This window comes from Quercus suber, unplaced genomic scaffold (assembly GCF_002906115.3).
Source record: "Quercus suber isolate HL8 unplaced genomic scaffold, Cork oak 2.0 scaffold_49, whole genome shotgun sequence".
In the NCBI taxonomy this organism is placed as follows: Eukaryota; Viridiplantae; Streptophyta; class Magnoliopsida; order Fagales; family Fagaceae; genus Quercus; species Quercus suber.
Genome location: NW_027069514.1, coordinates 455,191 through 477,177, shown reverse-complemented (window position 1 = coordinate 477,177; position 21,987 = coordinate 455,191). Strand labels below are relative to the sequence as shown.

Sequence of the window (21,987 nt, the reverse complement as noted above, 5' to 3'; positions counted from 1 at the left end):
AAAGAAATCGTGACACAATTTCAGTTAAAAGCAAGTGTGTGATAGTGTGTCGTCAAGTCATGATTTTAGTTAAAAATAATTATGTGTATATGGTGTGTGTGATTGTGTGTGTAAGAGTAATTACCGAATGATAAATACCTATCGATTGTGTTCTCCAAAAATCCAACCTCAAATCTCTCTCTCTCTCTCTCTCTCTCTCTCTCTCTCTCTCTTACACACAAACACACACATTAAGATGGAAGGCAGTACTAATACAAAACACTTCTACCACTTCATCAATGGACAAACAAAGACCAAAATATTACATTCCAATGGACAAACTAAAATAGAGTTGGAAACAATATCCAGAATATTGCTTTTACTAAGTAATTCAAAAGTGCTATTGCCCCAAATAATATTTGATTAGTAATTCTAGACTTTCTAGTTCATTTTTTTATGTAATAGTGTGTGGAAAGGTATGAACATGAAGCTGATGAAAGTTTTTGTCACCAATTATAAATATTGAAATTCAACTTAGAATGTGATATCAACATGATGTTGTCATGTAGTGAAAAAAAAAGTGATGAAGGAGAAATTATTAGGTCTACCGGGAGGACCGTTGAAGTGGTCCTCCCAACCAATGAAAAAACGACACTTACGCAAATTTGTGAGTTAGATTTTTATTCAGCACAAGAATCAGGGGGAAAAAAAAAATACTAAGTGATATCATATTTGCATAAATTGTAGCGTTTTATTGGTTAGAATCTAGAAGGACCAAGTGGGCGACTTTAGCAGGAGGACCTAATAATTTTCCAGATAGAGCCAATATATATAAATACATTATCTTTGTACCAAAAAAAATCTAACCTCACCTTTTGAAGTCTGCCTCTCTCTCCTTGTCTCTCTCACTCACACACTAAGATGGAGGCCAGTATTGATACAAACACTTCTACCACTTCATCAACCCCAATCTCTCATTCCCCTCCATCACCATATTCACCTCCTCCTCCAGTAGCTTTTGTGAAAGGCCCTTGTGCGGCCTGCAATATTTTCAGGCGTACACGTGCAGAGAAATGCCCGTTGGCTCCCTACTTTCCATGCACTGAGCCAGCCAAGGTTACCACGGCTCATAGAAGTTTTGGTGCTAGCAATACCATCAACTTCTTCCAGGTATTTTCAGAAAAGAAATTATTGGTTTTGTAGTGGTGTAGCCAGAAATATTTTTAGAAAACCAAGCTAAATTTCTTGTCTTATATATGTAATTTAAATTTTAGTGGACTAATTAATATATTATCTTGTTTTTTCAGACACAGGAATGTATTGAATTTAATTGTCCTAGAAATGAGAATGCATCCACGTGTTTTATATGTATAAATCGTTCCATTTCAACCACAAATGCTTAATTTACTCGGTTATTAGTAAGAGTAATAAATTGCCTGTTGGTTTCTTATTTTTGGTGCTCTACTCTCTGGCTTTACCGTGTTAAACAACTCATGCCCAATAAAGAACAAAAATTTGCAAGCTACGACACCACTTGGAACCTAGAAGTTGAAATAAAGAACAAAGATTTGCAAGCTAAATGAGTGGTTGATGTGTGTGTTTGTTAAGGCAATAGGTTAGGTTCATTTGCTTGGTCAGAAAGGTTTGTGGGTTTGTGAGATGAGGCGTTGGGTGAGCCATGGTCTGGAATTCTTGCAAGTTTTGCCTTGAAATGGTTAATTCTTGAAAGTTTTGCCTTGAATGTTTGAAACATTAGAAAATCCGCTAGTTATCTCACTTTTAGATCTTATAGAATTTTGTCAAATTCCAGTGATCTCAAATTTCCAGTAAAGCATAACGTGGAAAGGGGCTCCACTAGTGGTTCTACTTCTTCCAGTGGGAAATTTATAATTTGAACTATGCATATATATTATATTAGCAATTAGATGGATTAGCTAATGTTAATTTATAAGCCCAAAGTTCTTATATAAACACTAGTCTTATTACACGCGCTTTGCGCATGTGATGAAACTTTTATTTTTTATTTTTTTTGGTTTAGTGTTGTAATTTTCCATTTATAACCAAATTTTTTATAACATCTTTCATATAGTTCACACATCCTAAGAGTTCATAGAGTTACTCATTTACAATATATGTAATTTTATTTTATTATGTGACACGGGTAGTTTTTTATAGTAGCCCATAGCCATAGGGTAGTTTTTTTTTTTTTTTTTTTAATCTCATTTATTATGTTTTAAGAATAAGGATAAGTTAATTAAATTAGAGGTATTTTTAGAAGTCAAAAAAGTTATAATTAACTTTCCAAATCCAATTAATATATAGAAATAAAGAAGAAAATGGCAAGTTGTTCGGTGGAAAAGCGAAAAAGGTTGAGTTACCGACTACATAACCATTGTTTTATCCACTCCTTCCATGATTTATTTTTTTAACTTAGTAAGTGCTTTATTTGAGTTGGATTTTTAGAAAAATTATGCTAGTACCACATAATTGGGCACAACTTTGTACCATAACTCGTCACATGGTGTGTTGTGATTGGCAAAGGTGTATCCCCACATGGCCTACTGATACACCTTTGCCAATCGCAACTCGCCATGTGGTTGTGCCTAATTATGTGGTATTAGCACAACTCTTTTTGGAAATATTCCTGCATGCAAAGTGAGTGTTTGATGATGTGTCTCAGTGATTTTATTTATTGAGTCAAATCTCAATGAATTTCAGCATACGCAAAAGATATCAAATTTTTACTCACTAATAAAATTTTTTATTTCACTCATTCCTACCAAGCGTTTCTGTTTTTTGTTAGGAGAAAGACTCTTCCGACAAAAACTAAAATAAAAAATAAAAGACATTCGTACCTTAAAGAGTCATTAACATGAAGACTAATGAAATCACAGTGTCTGTTGAGGGCAGTGCAGATTACATCATGTCAATGGTTCAACTAAAATTTTCTTTACAACTCCACTTGAGTGTACAAACGATTCAAAGCCTTGTTAGCTATGCTTTCAATAAGAATGGGGCTTCTAACTTTGGCATCCATAGAAGTGTCTCTCAAAAACATTTTCAGGCAATACAAAGCTTTCTTCAATGTTATCTCTGTTTTTTGTTTTTCTTAAATTCCGAAAAAAAAAATTCTTTGTCTTTTGCTGAAAATGTTATAGATAAAGCTAAAAGTTAACTGAAATAGTACAGTAAAATCCATAAATAGTACCAAAAAATGCAACGAGATCCATTAATAGTAGTAAAAATAAGCTAAATAATACAAAACGTTGGTTTTTTAGCCCCCTTTTTTTTTTCATTTCACTTTTATATCCAAGAGGATTCAACTGCTCACCCAGGTTCGTGTATCTTTTGATTTCGCTTTTGCTATTCTTTTTTCCAGATTTAATAAAACGTTAATTTTGAGGTCCAATTAAAAAGGTGAGGGTGAGGGTTTTTATTTATTCTTTTTTACCCCCTCTTTTGTTGATATTGTAATTTATGATTCAGCGCAAATAATGCTTTTAGGAAAATATAAAATTGAGGTGTTTTGGATTTTCTTTAATCATCATGTTTTAATTTTTGTGTTACTTTTGATTTCATTTCCAATTTTTCTGTTTTTCTAAGACTCTATAAAGCCTTAATTTTTAAGGTCCAATTCCATTTCTTTTTCTTTGTTAAATAATTCGATAATTACAGCGGAGAGAGATGATTTGAACCTTGAATATCATGGAATGTTAAGGAGTGCCAACTAATTGAGGTCCAAATGTCCAATTCCATTCAAAGCAAATCCTATCAACCTTTATGCTATATTTGGAAGTTTTGAGAGAGAGAAGAGTAGACGGAAGGAGAGTAGTGGAGAGGAGAGTAGAGAGGATTGGTTGTCCTTCACCTTGTTTGGATGATTTTAAAATTAAGTAAGGGGGAGGGGAATAATTAGTCTTTTCATTTGTAATTTTGATAATATGGTAAGGGTAAATTTTATAATTCATTTGGTCAAGCATTTTTATGCTCCACTCTTCCTCCAAATCTCTCCAATTTGGGGGAATTAAAAATGAGGGGTTAGAAGTAGTTCAAACCCCTCCAAATCCCTCCCCCTCCTTCCTTAAAAAACATCCAAATAAGGTAATTAAATTACTCTCCCTCCTTTTACTCTACTCCCCCTCCTTCCCCCAACATCCAAACATAGCATTAATTGTCTCACATAATGAAAGTGATATAAACCTTTTTTTTTTTTTTTTTGAGAGAGAGTTTCAACCTTTCCTGATAATTGTTCTTTTTCATCAGATCAAGATGCCAATTGATTTTTAGTGTAGGCAAGGATTGAACCTACTGATATAAACCTTTAATTGTCTCACATAATGAAAGTGATATAACTAATCTTATAGTAATATTATAAAATTAAGGACGTAAGACTTTTATCTCATAATATATTATGTCATATATTTTTAACCTCATAATTTTTACACGTTATTATTTTAATATATATTTTAATTAAATTTTAATTTTAATCTATATATAAACCTTCCATTAGACTTTTGGTACATTATATATATTGTAAATAGTGGGATAAATAATTGAATATACGAATACAATTATAATAATTGCTGTAAGGGACCGAAATCAACAGCCCAATTCAAGTGAAATGGATAGTTACTGTATAAAGGCCCAGTACAATTAAATTTATAGAGGTATTTTGTTACAGTCAACCTTTCAAAGCCTTAATGGTTTCATTGGGTAATTACAAAGGAGTCCAATGCTTAAGTCATCAGATATACATGAGATTAACAGGAAGAAAAAATAGTTCCATTGTCGTCGGAGGTGCCCAAGGTTGAATCTTCACCGCCAAAAGCTCGATCAACGCCACCAAGATCACTGCCTCCGTCGGATCTTCCACATTGAACCTCCGATTAAGAAAAAAGACATATCAACATGTAGATTTTCAACTGATCTACACAAATCCGCCGGAATCATCATCATCTGACCTTCCACGCGCGGTCAAAGATTCTGCAGCTTGTCCAATCGCGCTTCACGCGCCTCCAATATAGCTTCGATCATCTCACCATTGCCATTATCTCAATCGTCTTTCTCCGATCTACATCATCGAAAAGAATCGGCCTCATGGAGTTCCCACGTGCCACTAAAGTATTCTGCAACGTTATCTATGCGCCTCACGCACTACACGCGCGCCGTCCCACTTCTACTGACGTCACTCTGCCACTCAACCCTAGCTGACGTCATTGTCCAGGTTGCTACTGACCTCATCTTCTCTTCTGCTGACATCATCTTAAGGAAAATTTTTGGCCCGTTTTGTAGCCCTTTGTGAATCCTGTGTGCAGGATATAGAAACCGTTTTTTGGTGATTAGGGTTTTGTCTTGTTGTTGTTTTTGAAAGAGTAAAAATATTGTAGCCGCACTCTGTATTTTTCCCTGATAATAATGAAATTTTACAACTCCGTGGATGTAGGCAAATTGCTGAACCACATAAATACTGTCTTGTACGTGTGATTATTTTTCTTTGACGTGTGTTTTCTTTATTTTTGTTTCTAACAGGTTAGGAATTTCGGGTTAATTCCCTTCATCTCTCTCTCTCTTCTCTCTCTCTCTCTCTCTCACATGCACACACACATTTTAAACTAAAATCATGATTTCAATTAAAAACAAGTGTGTGATATAGTGTGTTTTCAAGTCATGATTTTAGTTAAAAACAAGTGTGTGTGTAAGAGTAATTACTAAATGAAAATATCCATCAATTGTGTTCTCCAAAATCCAACCTCATCATTCTGCCCCCTCTCTCTCTCTCTCTCTCTCTCTCTCTCTCTCTCTCTCTCTCTCATTAAGGTGGAGGGCAATACTATCAAAACATTCTACTTCATCAATGTCACGAGTGACCCACGAAAGTCTCTGCTTGATTATTTTGATTGTGTCTTTTCACATTCATTTACCAACACTATATAACCCTCATTACCCATGAAATGTAAGAAGAACAAGGAGTCTTTACAAGAAACTTTTGAGAGAGAAAACCCTATCCAATCATTTGAGAGTTAGAGATTGTTTACTCATAATCCTTTACATCATTTCTCTAAAGTTTCCTTTACTTCTACCTCTCCATCTACACATCTTTGAGAGGTTCTTAGCCCAAACACTTACCTCACCCATTTGAGTGTTGAGAAGTTTTGGTGCCTATGGGAAATATTAGAAGAAGCCATTGAGTGGCAGATGCAATCGGGCAGAATTGCGGGTTCTGGATAACTAATGAAGACAAGGTTCCGAGAAGTTCATTGGTAGCTAGACTTGGAGGGTTCAAGTACATTGGGTAGATTAGGCTTGGAGGGTCTTTTTGATATTTGTGTACTCCAACTTATTCACTAGTGGATCGATTTCAGCTTAGAGGACCGCGAAGATGTTTTTAGCCGAGTACTTCGGTTTCCTCTTCATAACACATCTCGGTATTATCTTGTGTTTGCATCTCTCTTCCCTACTCTTTAAGTTTTACATTTATCGCTTATTGTACTTGCTTATGCATTAGAATAGTGTTTCGATTTATTGAGAATCTTTTACTCTTGTTTTGTACTTAGTTAAGTTAGAGTAAAAGTAACTAAGCCGTAATTTAAAATTGAGGGTCTAAACAAGCATTAGTGTTTCTACACTAATTGAGCTTTCTATAGAATAGACAAAAGTGTTTGAACTCAATTAAGGAACAACACTATGTCTTTACCCTACTTTTTTTTTTTTAATGAGCTCAATTGTGACTTCGTAGAACTTCTCTTACCAAAAATGATAAAGATCAATGCTTATCACATGCGCGTGCACACACACACACACACACACGTTTTTAAAAGAAATCGTGACACAATTTCAGTTAAAAGCAAGTGTGTGATAGTGTGTCGTCAAGTCATGATTTTAGTTAAAAATAATTATGTGTATATGGTGTGTGTGATTGTGTGTGTAAGAGTAATTACCGAATGATAAATACCTATCGATTGTGTTCTCCAAAAATCCAACCTCAAATCTCTCTCTCTCTCTCTCTCTCTCTCTCTCTCTCTCTTACACACAAACACACACATTAAGATGGAAGGCAGTACTAATACAAAACACTTCTACCACTTCATCAATGGACAAACAAAGACCAAAATATTACATTCCAATGGACAAACTAAAATAGAGTTGGAAACAATATCCAGAATATTGCTTTTACTAAGTAATTCAAAAGTGCTATTGCCCCAAATAATATTTGATTAGTAATTCTAGACTTTCTAGTTCATTTTTTTATGTATAGTAGTGTGGGAAAGGTATGAACATGAAGCTGATGAAAGTTTTTGTCACCAATTATAAATATTGAAATTCAACTTAGAATGTGATATCAACATGATGTTGTCATGTAGTGAAAAAAAAAGTGATGAAGGAGAAATTATTAGGTCTACCGGGAGGACCGTTGAAGTGGTCCTCCCAACCAATGAAAAAACGACACTTAGCAAATTTGTGAGTTAGATTTTTATTCAGCACAAGAATCAGGGGAAAAAAAAAAATACTAAGTGATATCATATTTGCATAAATTGTAGCGTTTTATTGGTTAGAATCTAGAAGGACCAAGTGGGCGACTTTAGCAGGAGGACCTAATAATTTTCCAGATAGAGCCAAATATATAAATACATTATCTTTGTACCAAAAAAATCTAACCTCACCTTTTGAAGTCTGCCTCTCTCTCCTTGTCTCTCTCACTCACACACTAAGATGGAGGCCAGTATTGATACAAACACTTCTACCACTTCATCAACCCCAATCTCTCATTCCCCTCCATCACCATTTCACCTCCTCCTCCAGTAGCTTTTGTGAAAGGCCCTTGTGCGGCCTGCAATATTTTCAGGCGTACAGTGCAGAGAAATGCCCGTTGGCTCCCTACTTTCCATGCACTGAGCCAGCCAAGGTTACCACGGCTCATAGAAGTTTTGGTGCTAGCAATACCATCAACTTCTTCCAGGTATTTTCAGAAAAGAAATTATTGGTTTTGTAGTGGTGTAGCCAGAAATATTTTTAGAAAACCAAGCTAAATTTCTTGTCTTATATATGTAATTTAAATTTTAGTGGACTAATTAATATATTATCTTGTTTTTTCAGACACAGGAATGTATTGAATTTAATTGTCCTAGAAATGAGAATGCATCCACGTGTTTTATATGTATAAATCGTTCCATTTCAACCACAAATGCTTAATTTACTCGGTTATTAGTAAGAGTAATAAATTGCCTGTTGGTTTCTTATTTTTGGTGCTCTACTCTCTGGCTTTACCGTGTTAAACAACTCATGCCCAATAAAGAACAAAAATTTGCAAGCTACGACACCACTTGGAACCTAGAAGTTGAAATAAAGAACAAAGATTTGCAAGCTAAATGAGTGGTTGATGTGTGTGTTTGTTAAGGCAATAGGTTAGGTTCATTTGCTTGGTCAAAAAGGTTTGTGGGTTTGTGAGATGAGGCATTGGGTGAGCCATGGTCTGGAATTCTTGCAAGTTTTGCCTTGAAATGGTTAATTCTTGAAAGTTTTGCCTTGAATGTTTGAAACATTAGAAAATCCGCTAGTTATCTCACTTTTAGATCTAATAGAATTTTGTCAAATTCCAGTGATCTCAAATTTCCAGTAAAGCATAACGTGGAAAGGGGCTCCACTAGTGGTTCTACTTCTTCCAGTGGGAAATTTATAATTTGAACTATGCATATATATTATATTAGCAATTAGATGGATTAGCTAATGTTAATTTATAAGCCCAAAGTTCTTATATAAACACTAGTCTTATCACACGCGCTTTGCGCATGTGATGAAACTTTTATTTTTTATTTTTTTGGTTTAGTGTCGTAATTTTCCATTTATAACCAAATTTTTTATAACATCTTTCATATAGTTCACACATCCTAAAGTTCATAGAGTTACTCATTTACAATATATGTAATTTTATTTTATTATGTGACACGGGTAGTTTTTTATAGTAACCTAGCCATAGGGTAGTTTTTTTTTTTTTTTTTAATCTCATTTATTATGTTTTAAGAATAAGGATAAGTTAATTAAATTAGAGGTATTTTTAGCCCACCACAGAAATTACTTTTTTTTTTTTTTTCAATATTAACAACTTATCATATAAGATTTGTAGTGAAAATATTGTGAATGTAACATTTCTCAATTTATATTAGGAAAACAGATATGAATGCTAAAAAGTTTTACTAAATGGCATGATCACAAAAAAATGTATTCAATAATTCATTTATTGTCCTGTGGTACCAAATTACCAATTATATTTTTTTTGTCCCATTAGTTGTAAGTTTTTTTGTTTTAAAATTTGTAATAATTTTTTTCCATTTTCTTTGTAATAAACTTGAAGTTAGAGTAATAATGGGGTCTATTATTGTGCTATGGGTGAATCATTACCTACAAAGCAAAGAGAATGGATGTGGCAAACCAATGTGTCTCTGCAAACTAGTATGAATAAAAAAGATGATGGATTTAATCAGTGTCTATTCTATTATCAATAGTACAGCTGGTATCTCTGCAAAGATAAATGAAGTTTTACGATCTTTGATGTTAAAATTTCCCTTTCCATATGTTACCAGCCCACTCAATTATCCTTCCCCAATCAATTTTTGGGTTATCTTTTTCAGCGGAAACCCTTGATCATTCCAAAGGAACAAGGCACCCAAAGAGCAAGTATTTCCCTTCGCCAATCAATTTCCACCAATTCATCAATTCTGTATTATCTGTGTCTTGCCAGTAAATTGATGCATGCCTAGGAGCTGAATGTGGAAACCAAATCAATTTCCACCGATTCACCATAGGAGTCTTATATCTGACTATCTGAGTTCCCAAGCTGCTGCACAAGTTAAACAACCTGACTTTTTATGCACCCAAACCACCTGATCAAATTCACCAAAAGCAACCTCAGGCGGCTTGCTTTGTATGCTTACAAAGATCTTCATGTCTAGCAGGCATACATGATGGTACTGGCTAGGATGTGGCCGTAGTGGGGGAGTCCAGTTGTGAAGCGTGGGCTGTTGTAAAGGATATACTCGGACAAGTCTGAGAATTTTGACCAATCTTTTGTTAAAATGTAATTTGTAATTGACAAGTGGCTCCCTGTGTCAAAGAAAGAAGCAACTGAAATCTAGGTGTCAACAAATGAAGAATCCAGCACCAAGCAAGCGTGCAAGTAGACACCTCATGGACAAGTGTCAATTAAAGAGAAATGAAGCAAACTTCTGTAGTGTTCTTGAAGCTTGTAGTCATCCTAAACTCCTTAACACATCTATATATAGATGTGAGTTGTAAATGAAGTTGAATATCCGAAATTCAGCAATAGAGTTTCTGCAATACTCTGTTTTTTTTTTTTTAGCATAACAGCAACTTAAATACTAAATTCTACTCCTAGCCATGTTGTTCTAAACTTGCACCCAACATCTTTTTCTTGGAGAAACCTCAAAACCCTTGTATCTAAAATCATACGTGTTTCTGAAAAACAAGTAGCAAGTATATACAGGAAAGCAATAGTTAAGTAAATTCCTTACCTTTCCCTTTCAAAATCAAATCATGCACTCAATGTAGTGTAAGGTACACACAGATTTCTCCAAAGGGATAGATCAATTCCATTTCTTAAACAAACTCATTAGCAACAATGACCATAATGCGCATGTTACCACCCCACATCGTCTCATTCCTCATACTAACATTAACTATAAACATTTCTAATTTTTTTCATATTAATGCTATGAACATCAGAACATTAGGGTTGAGCCTAGATGCAATTATGAGGTGTAGGAAAGGAATCCCAAATCAAATACCAACTGAACTGATTGCTTTTGCTACCCACCTTCCTAAGTTCATATACCATTAATCTAAATGCTGGATATTTGGGTTGATGAAAAGGCTATTCTTGTATCTAAGCATCATTCCTAACATGACTGCAAATTCCATGACATCTAAAAAGTCAAATGTGTAACTATGATTGTTAACATTGCGCCAAGTACCGGCCTCCAATTAAGCCAGTCTTCAGATTGCTACATTTTCTTTTATGCCTAGCTACAATATAACTAATCATTTTGTTTTAGCAAAATCTTTTAGCCCACCAAATGGATGTGCATGTATTAGATTGATCTCAAAATATTAAGCTTGTACAAGAAATCATGCTTAGTACGTAGGTTAGCTTTGGAATCTAAAAAACAATGAACCAGTAATTTGGTCATTATAAGGAATCAATAATAGGAATTCACTGACCTCAATAGATTTTAAGACATTATTATATTTAGGCTTGTTAACGTGTATAGTGTTGTGGGCTTTAGGCCCAACTAGATTACTTGTATAGCACACATTCTTATACTACACTCTTACTTGTACTGCACTCATATGCCTCCTATATAAAGGCACTCATGTATATTCTTTCGCTAAGAAATGCAATACTATTGCATTTAGTATTTCTAACATGGTATCAGAGCCACTGCTCTAACTTCTTATGTCTTACAGTCTTGTCTTTGTTGGTATTTCCACTATCTCGACTTCTTTAGTCAATAAACCTTTTCTGTGCCCTCTCCTGACAACTCCACTGCCGTCGGAGGTGCCCAAGGTTGAATCTTCACCGCCAAAAGCTCGATCAACGCCACCAAGATCACTGCCTCCGTCGGATCTTCCACATTGAACCTCCGATTAAGAAAAAAGACATATCAACATGTAGATTTTCAACTGATCTACACAAATCCGCCGGAATCATCATCATCTGACCTTCCACGCGCCGGTCAAAGATTCTGCAGCTTGTCCAACGCGCTTCACGCGCCTCCAATATAGCTTCGATCATCTCACCATTGCCATTATCTCAATCGTCTTTCTCCGATCTACATCATCGAAAAAGAATCAGCCTCATCGGAGTTCCCACGTGCCACTAAAGTATTCTGCAACGTTATCTATGCGCCTCACGCACTACACGCGCCGCCGTCCCACTTCTACTGACGTCACTCTGCCACATCAACCCTAGCTGACGTCATTGTCCAGGTTGCTACTGACCTCATCTTCTCTTCTGCTGACATCATCCATTGACTTTGACCTAGTTTGACCGTTGACTTTTTGTCAGAGTTGACTTTTTGCAGTCCAATGCTCCTTACCTAGGTTTTTGTGTAGATTTCATTTTTACAGTCCGTTTTTTGCATATTTTGCTTTTAAATGAAGAATAAGGACAAGTCTTCTTATTGTTGCAATAATCGTAGCCGACAATCCAGCAAACATTTTTGCAATTTTTGCAAACATTTTGGTCACAATATTAAGACTTGCTATCATCGCAACAAATCAGCTGCTATTGTTGCTAATACTGAGAATGTCCAACCAATGGCTTCCATCTTTGCACAATCTAAGTCTTCAGGAAGCACTTTCACCATGTCCACAGATGACCTTAAAAACATCATCGCCAATGTCATTCGTATGGTTGGTAATGCATCTTATTCCTCTTCTCTCTCAGCTTTATCTAGTATGTCTCCTTCCTCTTGGCTTATGGATTCTGCTTGTTGCAATCACATGACACCTCACTCGTCCTTATTTTCTAAACTTAGACCTGCACCACACCTTCTTAATATTTGCACAGCAAATGGTTGCACTAAGTTTGGCCATAATATAAATTCTATTTCGACCTCCAACCTTTCGGTTCCTAGGGTCTTTAATGTTCCTAACATTTCTTACAATTTATTTCTATGAGACAATTAACTGAGTTAGGTTATCGCATTATATTTGATTATTCTAGGTGTATTATGTAGGATCCGAGGACGGGACAGGAGCTTGGAACCGGTCCCAGAGTTGGGCGTATGTTTCTCGTGGACAACCTTCATCTTCCACTTGTGGCTCCTGTTTCTATTGCTGCAACTGCTACAGTTTCTTCAATTCTTTCCCTTGCACTTTGGCATGCTCGTCTTGGTCATGCATCTTCCTCTCGGGTACAACAATTGGCTTCTAGAGGTTTGTTAGGTTCAGTGTCTACAGAAAATTTTGATTGTATTTCATGTCAGTTAGGAAAACAACCAGCTTTGCCTTTCAATACTAGTGAATCAATATCTATTAATATCTTTGACCTTATTTATTCTGATATTTGGGGACCTTCCTCTGTCTCTAGTATTGGTGGGTCTCGATATTTTGTTGTCCTTGTTGATGATTACTCTAACTATAGCTAGATTTTTAATATGAAACATTGTTCTAAATTATTGGAAGTATATTCTAATTTTGCAAATATGGTTGAAACTCAGTTTTCCAGACGCATCAAAATTTTTCGATCTAATAATACTCTTGAATACACTCAATATGCTTTCCAAGCTGTTTTGCATTCCTATAACACAGTTTATCAACTAACCTGTTCAGGTACCTCTTAGCATAATGGTAGAGCCGAACAAAAACTTCGTCATATTCTTGACACTGTTCGTGCTCTCCTTCTCTCTACCAAAATTCCTGCTCCTTTTTGGGGTGAAGCTGCTCTTCATGTTGTTCATACTATTAATCGTATTATGAGTCCTATTATCCAAAATCAAACTCCATATGAGTGTCTTTTTGGGTCACCTCCAGACTATCATCACCTTTGCTCCTTCAGTTCTATTTGTTTTGTTTTTCTTCAGCCACATGAGCAGAACAAACTTGAGCCTCGGTCAAGGCTTTGTTGTTTTCTTGGCTTTGGCGAAACTCAAAAGGGGTATCGGTGTTATGATCCTATCTCTCATTGTCTGCGTATCTCCCGCAATGTTGTCTTTTAGGAACATCGCCTCTTTGTCAAGCTCTCTCACTTCCATGCATCCTTGTCTTCCTCCTCTGTCTTAGATCTTTTTCCAGATAAGGCACATATTCCTTCTGTAGCTGCTCCTGATCCTCTTGTAGTTACTCCTAATTCTTCTGTAGACTTCTCTGTCCAACCACCAGATATCACTAATCCCTTTCCTAGTTCACCCTTTAATGAACAGGTGAAAGATGAACAGGTTGAAGACGAGCTACCCAACCCCAACCCTGAGCTTAGATCCCCTGCTCCTGGTCCACCTAAAGATCTTGTACGAGACATTCCACCTCATCATTCAACTCAAGTAAGATCTATTCCTACACATTTACTTGACTATCATTGTTACACTGCTCTTACTACACTACACGAGCCTCACACTTATCGTAAGGCTTCCACTGACCCTTTATGACAAATTGCAATGAAAGAGAAGCTTGAAGCATTATCTAAAAACCATACTTGGGATTTGGTGACACTTTCCCCGGGAAATCTGTGGTTGGTTGTAACTGGATCTACAAGATTAAGACTCGCTCTGATGGGTCCATTGAGTGCTACAAAGCTTGTCTTGTTGTAAAAGGTTTTATACAAGAGTATGAGATTGATTATGAAGAGACCTTTGCTCCGGTTGCTCGTATCTCATCTATTCATGCCTTTTTAGCTGTTGCTGCTGCTAGTAAATAGGACCTTTTTCAGATGGATGTCAAAAATGCATTCCTTAATGGGGATTTAAGTGAAGAAGTGTATATACAAACTCCTCCTAGTCTCTCTGTTGACTCAAACAAGGTTTGTCACCTTCGACGTGCACTTTATGGCCTTAAACAAGCTCCACGAGCTTGGTTTGCCAAATTTAGCTCTACCATCTCTTGCTTGGGTTACATGGCTAGTCAATATGATTCTGTCTGTCTTATTTCTTCGTCGCATTGACAAATGCACTATTTTATTTCTCCTGTATGTGGATGAAATGATCATAATTGGTGATGATCTTAGTGGCATTCAAGAACTCAAGGATTTTCTCAGTCAACAGTTTGAGATAAAAAAAATTGGACATCTTAGTTACTTCTTGGGTCTCGAAATCACTCATTCTACAAATGGACTTTATATTACTCAAGCCAAGTATGCCTCTGAACTCTTGTCTCGACTTGGACTAACTAATAGCAAGACTGTTGACACTCCAGTTGAGTTTAATGTGCATCCAACTCCCTCAGGAGGGAAACCATTGTCTAATCCCTCTCTTTACAAACGCTTGATTAGCAGCCTAGTTTATCGCATTATCACTCATCCAGACATTTCCTATGCTGTTCACCAGGTGAGCCAATATATGTCTGCTCCACGATCAACTCACTATGCTGCTATTCTGCGCATTCTTCGATACCTAAAGGGCACTCTCTTCCAAGATCTTTTCTACTCTGCTCAGTCTTCTCTTATTCTCCGTGCATTTTCTAATGCTGATTAGGCAGAAGATCTCACTGATCGCAAGTCCACCACTAGTTATTGCTTTCTTCTTGGTTCTTCTTTGATTTCTTAGCGAAGCAAGAAACAAACTCATGTGGCCCGCTCCAGTACTGAAGCAGAATATCATGCCCTTGCTGATACCACATTTGAGCTCCTTTGGCTACGATGGCTTCTCAAAAACTTAAGTGTGTCTACATCCTCTGCTACTCCTCTTTAATGTGACAGCCAGAGTGCCATTCATATTGCTCACAATGATGTCTTCACGAACGGACTAAACACATTAAGATCTATTGTCATTTTATCCGTTATCATCTTGTCCATGGTGCTCTCAAACTGATCTCAGTCTCTTCTAAATATCAACTTACAGATATCTTCACCAAGTCACATCCTAAGGGACGCCTTCGTACTTTGGTTGACAATCTCAAGTTGGTCTCACATCCACCTTCAATTTGAGGGGGGCTGTAAACGTGTATAGTATTGTGGGCTTTAGGCCCAACTAGATTACTTGTATAACACACATTCTTGTACTACACTCTTACTTGTATTGCACTCATATGCCTCCTATATAAAGGCACTCATGTATATTCTTTCACTAAGAAATACAATACTATTGCATTTAGTATTTCTAATAAGGCTATCACGTTATTAGGATTAAATCATTTCTACTGAGCATAGACTCTAACTTGTCTGCAAGTGCTCACTGTTTTCCTTATTCAAATTTCCAAATTGATTTTAAAGAAAAAGACTAGACGAATGTCTTACAGGTGAGAATTTGGTCCTCTCGCCACAATTATGTGGTGCTATGGTTGATCCTACCAAGAATGTTGAGCTTCTCTTCTTAAAAAAATTCATATGCTTCCGACTTTGCGACACATCTGTAGCATGGATCAGGTTTCCTTCATAGTTTTCCTTATTCGCATGTATCTATGTGCTCCATAGAGTAATAGCAAATAGTTACCCTTGATTGGATTGAATTTGGCTGTTTTTCTCTGTGGTCTTGGCTGCTCTTCATAGTTGCAAAGTAATAATTAGCTGCCTGATTGGAAACATCTCTGCTTGAGTTGAAAATCCATTCCAAGCATAGACATAGTACAAGGAATTTGATGGTAGAATTTATCAATAAGCATATATCAACATAGAAATAATGATAGTAAGCATCCTACTTCTCCGTTTATCAGAGAAAGAAACAGGAACTTTTTAAAGTTACAACACCCGTGACAAGTCTTGAGTGGCATCCAAATTTTTCTGATGCCACTTATCTTAGTTGCCCACTTGCCCTTATGCTTATGTCTTTTTCTGCAGGTTGTCTAAACCTTTCCACTTGATATATATTCTATACCCATGTTCCCCATGGTGAGCTAGTTAACAAGGGAAAAAAAAAAAATGCTGCTATGGCAAGTTATCATCATAAAGGCCATGTAGAATTCATTTTAAGAACAAATATTCACTGTCAAAACTCAGGAACCATTCACCATAGCACCTCTAGTGTTTCCACTTTCCAACTAAGACATCCCTCCCCCACATATTGAATTATCAAATATTCATAATGTTAATTGTTGGGAATATACATGAAATCCCAAATTTGTGAGAGACCAGAAAAATAGATAGAAAAATAACATATACAAGCCAATCACACAACACAATAAATTACGTAGTTCGATAATTTGCCTACATTCACAGAGTTTTAGTAATTTCACTATTTTCAGAGAAAAATAAAGATGCAGTAGTACAATGTTTCTTTTTCAAAACAACACAAAATCTAATGTGAAACAACAGTATTTATATCTCACACATAGAATTCGCAATGGGCTAAAAACACATAAAAACCCATAATCGGCCCAAGCCTCCGCTTTATAGACTAAGACTTAGAAGATCTATTATTAGAAACAGTAACACTTTTATATTGGGTCAGGTCATAATCCAAATCAAACACAAACTAAACTCCACATAACCCAATAATATTAATTGCCCCCTCAGTATTTCTACTAATTATTTTCCTCTATAATAGTCAGAGAACCATTGAGGGAGATTCAACTTTTAGCTTAATTCCTCTAACTAGCAATTCACTAAAAAAAAAAACATGGTTTCTTAAAATTAAGACAGGCATGAATCATTTCAAATCACGGGGAAAAGTTTAATGGTTTTACCAAAGTATTATTTAAATTTGGAGGTCCTTTTTACTTCAAGTTTTTTAATAAGGAGATTTAAGTTTAAAGATCCCTCCGGACCTAGAGATTGTCTAATCTCATAATTTAAAATTACCCATTTCATTTCATGTACTCTGAGAAAAATATAATTTTTATAGCTTAAAATTAAAATCCTATTTAAGAACGATTGTTTTTCCCCCCACAAAAAATAAAATGTATCCACTGACACACATTGAGGAAGAATTATTCTTGGCATCTTTATTATTCTAAACAATATCCATCCACACGAATAATAATAACTAGCCTCTGAGTACGCGCGTGAGAGGCTCTTCTATTTTTTGGGTAAAGATTAATAATTTGTATTTATTATAATTTGGGATTTCTACTTTTTCCAATCACCAAAAAAAAAAAAAAAAAGAATACGTGGGGTGAGTTTTGTAGATTGGAGGAGTTTTAAAACTAACAAAAGAGTGATCCTATTTTGTAGGGAGTTAAAGAGTAGAAGTAGGAATTTAAATTAACGTAAAAGTAGAAGTTTATTAGAAGCAGGAAGGCATTTCAAAGGAAATTTTTATTTTTGTCAATTTACTATTTTAACTCCATTTTTAAGTTTTAGGTAGGGGTATTTTTGACCGTAAAAAAAACAATAACTAACTTTCTTTTGCCAATTTACTATTTTAATCCAATTTTTAAGTTGTTAGTTAATTAATTTAGGGGTACTTTTGACAGGGAAAAAAACAATAACTAACTTTTTGAATCCTCTTAATATATACAGATAATAATAATAACAATATGACAAGGAAGATAACAATAATACATTCTTATAACTGATTATGCACCAATTATAAATACATGATTCAACTCCACAAGCGCACAACAAACTTCAAATCTACGTACTTCAATGAACTTCTATAGCCATTATGTATGTCCTACAAAGAAAGAATTGGTTTTTTTTTTTTTTTAATAAAATAAGTAAAGTAAAACACCCCCCCCCCCAAAAAAAAACACTAGGCTGTTAAGTACGTAACAATAACTTATAGAAAGTATCAATCTTAATTCTTTCAGTATGATGGTAAAAAATACACATAAATTTGAATGTAATGTGTGTGTACCCAAAATATGGTTATTGGGCTCAACCTCTACTTGGGCTCACAATCTATTTGTATTATGGGCTTTGGGTTTCCTACTATGGGTGATTCTATGCACGGCAGACCCAGGTACATTTATGTTTCCTCAAGTTTTTCTCCCCACAGCCACTACCTCGTTCTCTCTGAGTGCTTGTTCTTTTCTCTTAGTGTTCTCTCCAGAATTGCTAACCCCCTTTCCTCATCCTCTTCTCCTATTTATAGGCTAGGATAAGTGGAGGTGACATGATTACTCTCCCCTGATAGTGCGAATGGGGGTCCAATTCCATCACCTTTAGGTGGGCAAGGCGATAGTGACATTGGAACTGATTCCCACCTCCGAAGCCTACTCGGCAGCGATATTACCAAAGGCAACACTGGGAAATTGAGACATCGTTCTGTCGAGCAACCACACACCCGATCAAGTCGAGATTGATTGGGAATGGCTCGCTTTTGACATTCAAGGCGAAATGGTCTTGTTATGCTTATTGGGCTCACATTGGTTCTCAAGAGAAGTCTAGATCAAAGTCATAAGCCCGATGGGGAGAGGGCCAGGTGTTGTATCTCAAGGTCAAGGTCCAAGGCCCAATGGGCTTGGGGCATTGTCCCGTATAATGCTACAAGGCCAGAGTCCACGACCCAATGACCCCAGGGCTAATCCCTGAACATAATGTATTTGCCTAATACTTTCTTCTGCAACTCTTAGGTTGTTCTAACAGAAATAACGAATTAATTGACCACTCAAGGCTCTTATTAAGCAAGAAAGGCCATTCTGAGATGTAGTTCTGGCTTATTTATTGAAACCTACTCCTATCGCTTGGGAAGTGAAAGGAATAGATAAATGAAAAGCAAGCAACAAAGTTTTGGTTCAATGGAAACAAAGAAGATTAAAGATAAACCGTATGCATATGTTTTCATATAAATATTATAATGAATCATTTTTCAAAAAGTATTTTCTATAAAATTATCTCATTTTCCTATGTTTGATAGCAACTTTAAATGAGTTGAAAAAAAATCTCCTAACTTCCCATGTTTAGCTTACCATGAGATAAATTTATTTTCCAAAAAAATTTAGTGAAAAACAATGTCTAAAAATAAATCATATTTTTCTGTTGAGCAAAGATAGTTTTCCATTGACTTATTTTTTTCTAATGTTACTAAACACTGAAAAACATGAAAAACTATCTTCACACAACATTTTCCATCAAAATAAACAGAGTGTAAATATACCCAATAATCTTCTATTATGGGTAGAAGGTGGTAGCTTAGCTAATTTTATTGGACCGCTTCTTTTCTATCATCTATATCTTTTGCAAGACAACTTGACTTGTAAGAGAAGGAAACTACCATTTGCAAACAAGGTATAACTTTTTCCACACCATCTTTTCTCACATAGTGGATCCTACCATAAAGTCCAACTGGGAGGTGATGTGGAAACAACCATTTCTCTTATGGAAATAGTGCAACCTTATCTCTTCCAAGTGTAGACAATCTAGTTAGCTTTCACTACAAGAAAAAATGTTTGTTATAATAGGAAAAATCGTTGCAATAACTACAAAGTCATTACAATAGGGTATTATTGCAATGACGTAAAAGTTGTTGTGAGCCATCATAATAAATTCCAAGACAGTAGATTTATGCAATACAATATCTCGTTGCAATAAAATATTGTTATGTGAAATAAGTAGATACTTATTGCAACAACATATTTCAACATAAAATAAGGTTTAGCTATTACCACAACACATTTAGATGTAACAAGGTAATTCTTACAACAATCTTAATTTGATGTAATACATTTAAGTTACTATTACAACAACAACCAAAAAAAAAAACCCCACAGACGCAATAGCATATATATTACCCTCCAATTTTTTTTTTTTTGGTTGCAATAGTACTTGTTATAACAGGTCTTTTTTCACCTATTACAAAAGTATATTTTAATATGAAATTAGTGGTTACTTATTGCAACAACATATTTTAACATAAAATAATGTTTAACTATTACAACAACACATTTAGATGTGACAAAGTAATTCTTGCAACAATCTTAAATTAAAGTAATAAATTTAAGTTACTATTACAACAAAAAACAATCCATGCAATAGTATATATATTACCCCAATTATTTTTGTTGTTGTAATGGTACTTGTTGTTATAGGTCTTTTTTCTTGTAGTGTTTGAAGTAAATGTTATCTGTGATAGTCTCTAAGATGCTTATATTACCATGAAAATTTCAGGCATCAAAAGGGTAAAAGACATGCATAAAAATATCCACACACACCGATGAGGTAATTAGCTTTGTCCTATATTATAAATTGGAATTTTATCATTATTATATTGGTCATCTCCAGGTGTAATCACAATCAAACTCTATTAAGATCTTAAGAATATATCAAATTTTAAAGATCAAATCTAAGTTAATATGATAATCAAATCTGTGTTTTAGATGCAGAACTAACCCACGACAACCCTAGTGTGCCCCACTAAAATAACTAAAATATTTAAGAGGAATAACCTATTGCATAGAAAGAATTCAATACAGACCGTCCTAAATACAACTGGCTATCAAAGAAATAAGAACTTTAGATTCTAGAAAGGAATTGAAATTTTTTCATAATTGACCTATTTCAAATGATTACCACAAAAAAAATGATTACCAATTTTTTTTATTTATTGAGAATTACATTCAGTGGGTCTTGATTTTTAATCCCACATCTACACCCTTCACCTTGCTCTTACGAGATGAGCTTTGGGGACAAAGAATGATTCAATGCTCCTTGGCCAAAGGTCGAGCAAAACAAAATACGAGATGAATTTTACAAATGTTTTTTTATTTTACCAAACTGGTTTTGTAAAACTATAAGAACCTACATTTTCAATTTTACACAACTATTTTTTAAATACACCCACATCAAATTATTTATTTTATACTATTTAATTTGTTTATCAATTTTTTATTACTCTCTCTCTCTCTCTCTCTCTCTCTCTCTCTCTCTCTCTCTCTCTCTCTCTCTCTCTCTCTCTCTCTCTCTGTGTGTATGTGTGTGTGTATATATATATGAATAAAGAAGTATTCAAAATAAATTTGCATGTGAATAGTAACTTTGTATATTGATGCGAATCTCAATCAACACACTTTGAGACCTAACAAAAATATTGGAATACTTGCCCAAGAAAGCTAAAATTTAGATTTTTGATAGAAACCCTGACCCAACGTTTATAATCGAAACGCAAACCAAAGGTATAAGTATAACACCTTGACCAATGATTATAAATGAATCACAAACCAAAGGTATAAAGTTTAAATGCCACAAGGAAGAATCCGTGATAAGTTTACAGTTCTTGAAGAACCAAAAGAAGAGCAAAGCCTCACATTTTCTGATTTTTATTCAATAATTATCTCTGAAAAACGTTTACCGACTTAGGAGCCTATTTAAGGGCTCCATAAAACTTGATAGACAAGAAAATATATTCTAAAATAATTCCTAATTGATACCTAACCATATCAGGAATCAAATTTGACCTAAAAAGTATT

At 35.1% G+C, this 21,987-nt stretch overlaps 1 protein-coding gene and 2 long non-coding RNA genes across 3 annotated transcripts; all 3 read left to right on the top strand.

Annotated features, from left to right (window-relative positions):
* Positions 1 to 702: 702 nt before the first annotated feature.
* On the top strand, positions 703 to 1,429 carry LOC136066865 (uncharacterized). The gene is made up of 2 exons (XR_010628367.1): positions 703 to 1,149; positions 1,287 to 1,429. It is a non-coding gene; the product is annotated as an uncharacterized LOC136066865 (long non-coding RNA).
* A 6,407-nt stretch (positions 1,430 to 7,836) lies between these two features.
* LOC136066864 (uncharacterized) lies at positions 7,837 to 8,216 on the top strand. Its single transcript, XR_010628366.1, has 2 exons — positions 7,837 to 7,936; positions 8,074 to 8,216. It is a non-coding gene; the product is annotated as an uncharacterized LOC136066864 (long non-coding RNA).
* A 6,318-nt stretch (positions 8,217 to 14,534) lies between these two features.
* LOC136066853 (uncharacterized mitochondrial protein AtMg00810-like) lies at positions 14,535 to 15,179 on the top strand. Its single transcript, XM_065771813.1, has one exon. It carries the CDS (start codon positions 14,535 to 14,537, stop codon positions 15,177 to 15,179), a length of 645 nt encoding a protein of 214 aa, XP_065627885.1.
* The last annotated feature ends 6,808 nt before the right edge of the window (positions 15,180 to 21,987 follow it).

What these genes read in the sequence shown, in the direction of transcription:
- LOC136066853 (XM_065771813.1), top strand. Translation starts at nt 14,535, where the DNA reads ATGGCCTTAAACAAGCTCCACGAGCTTGGTTTGCCAAATTTAGCTCTA.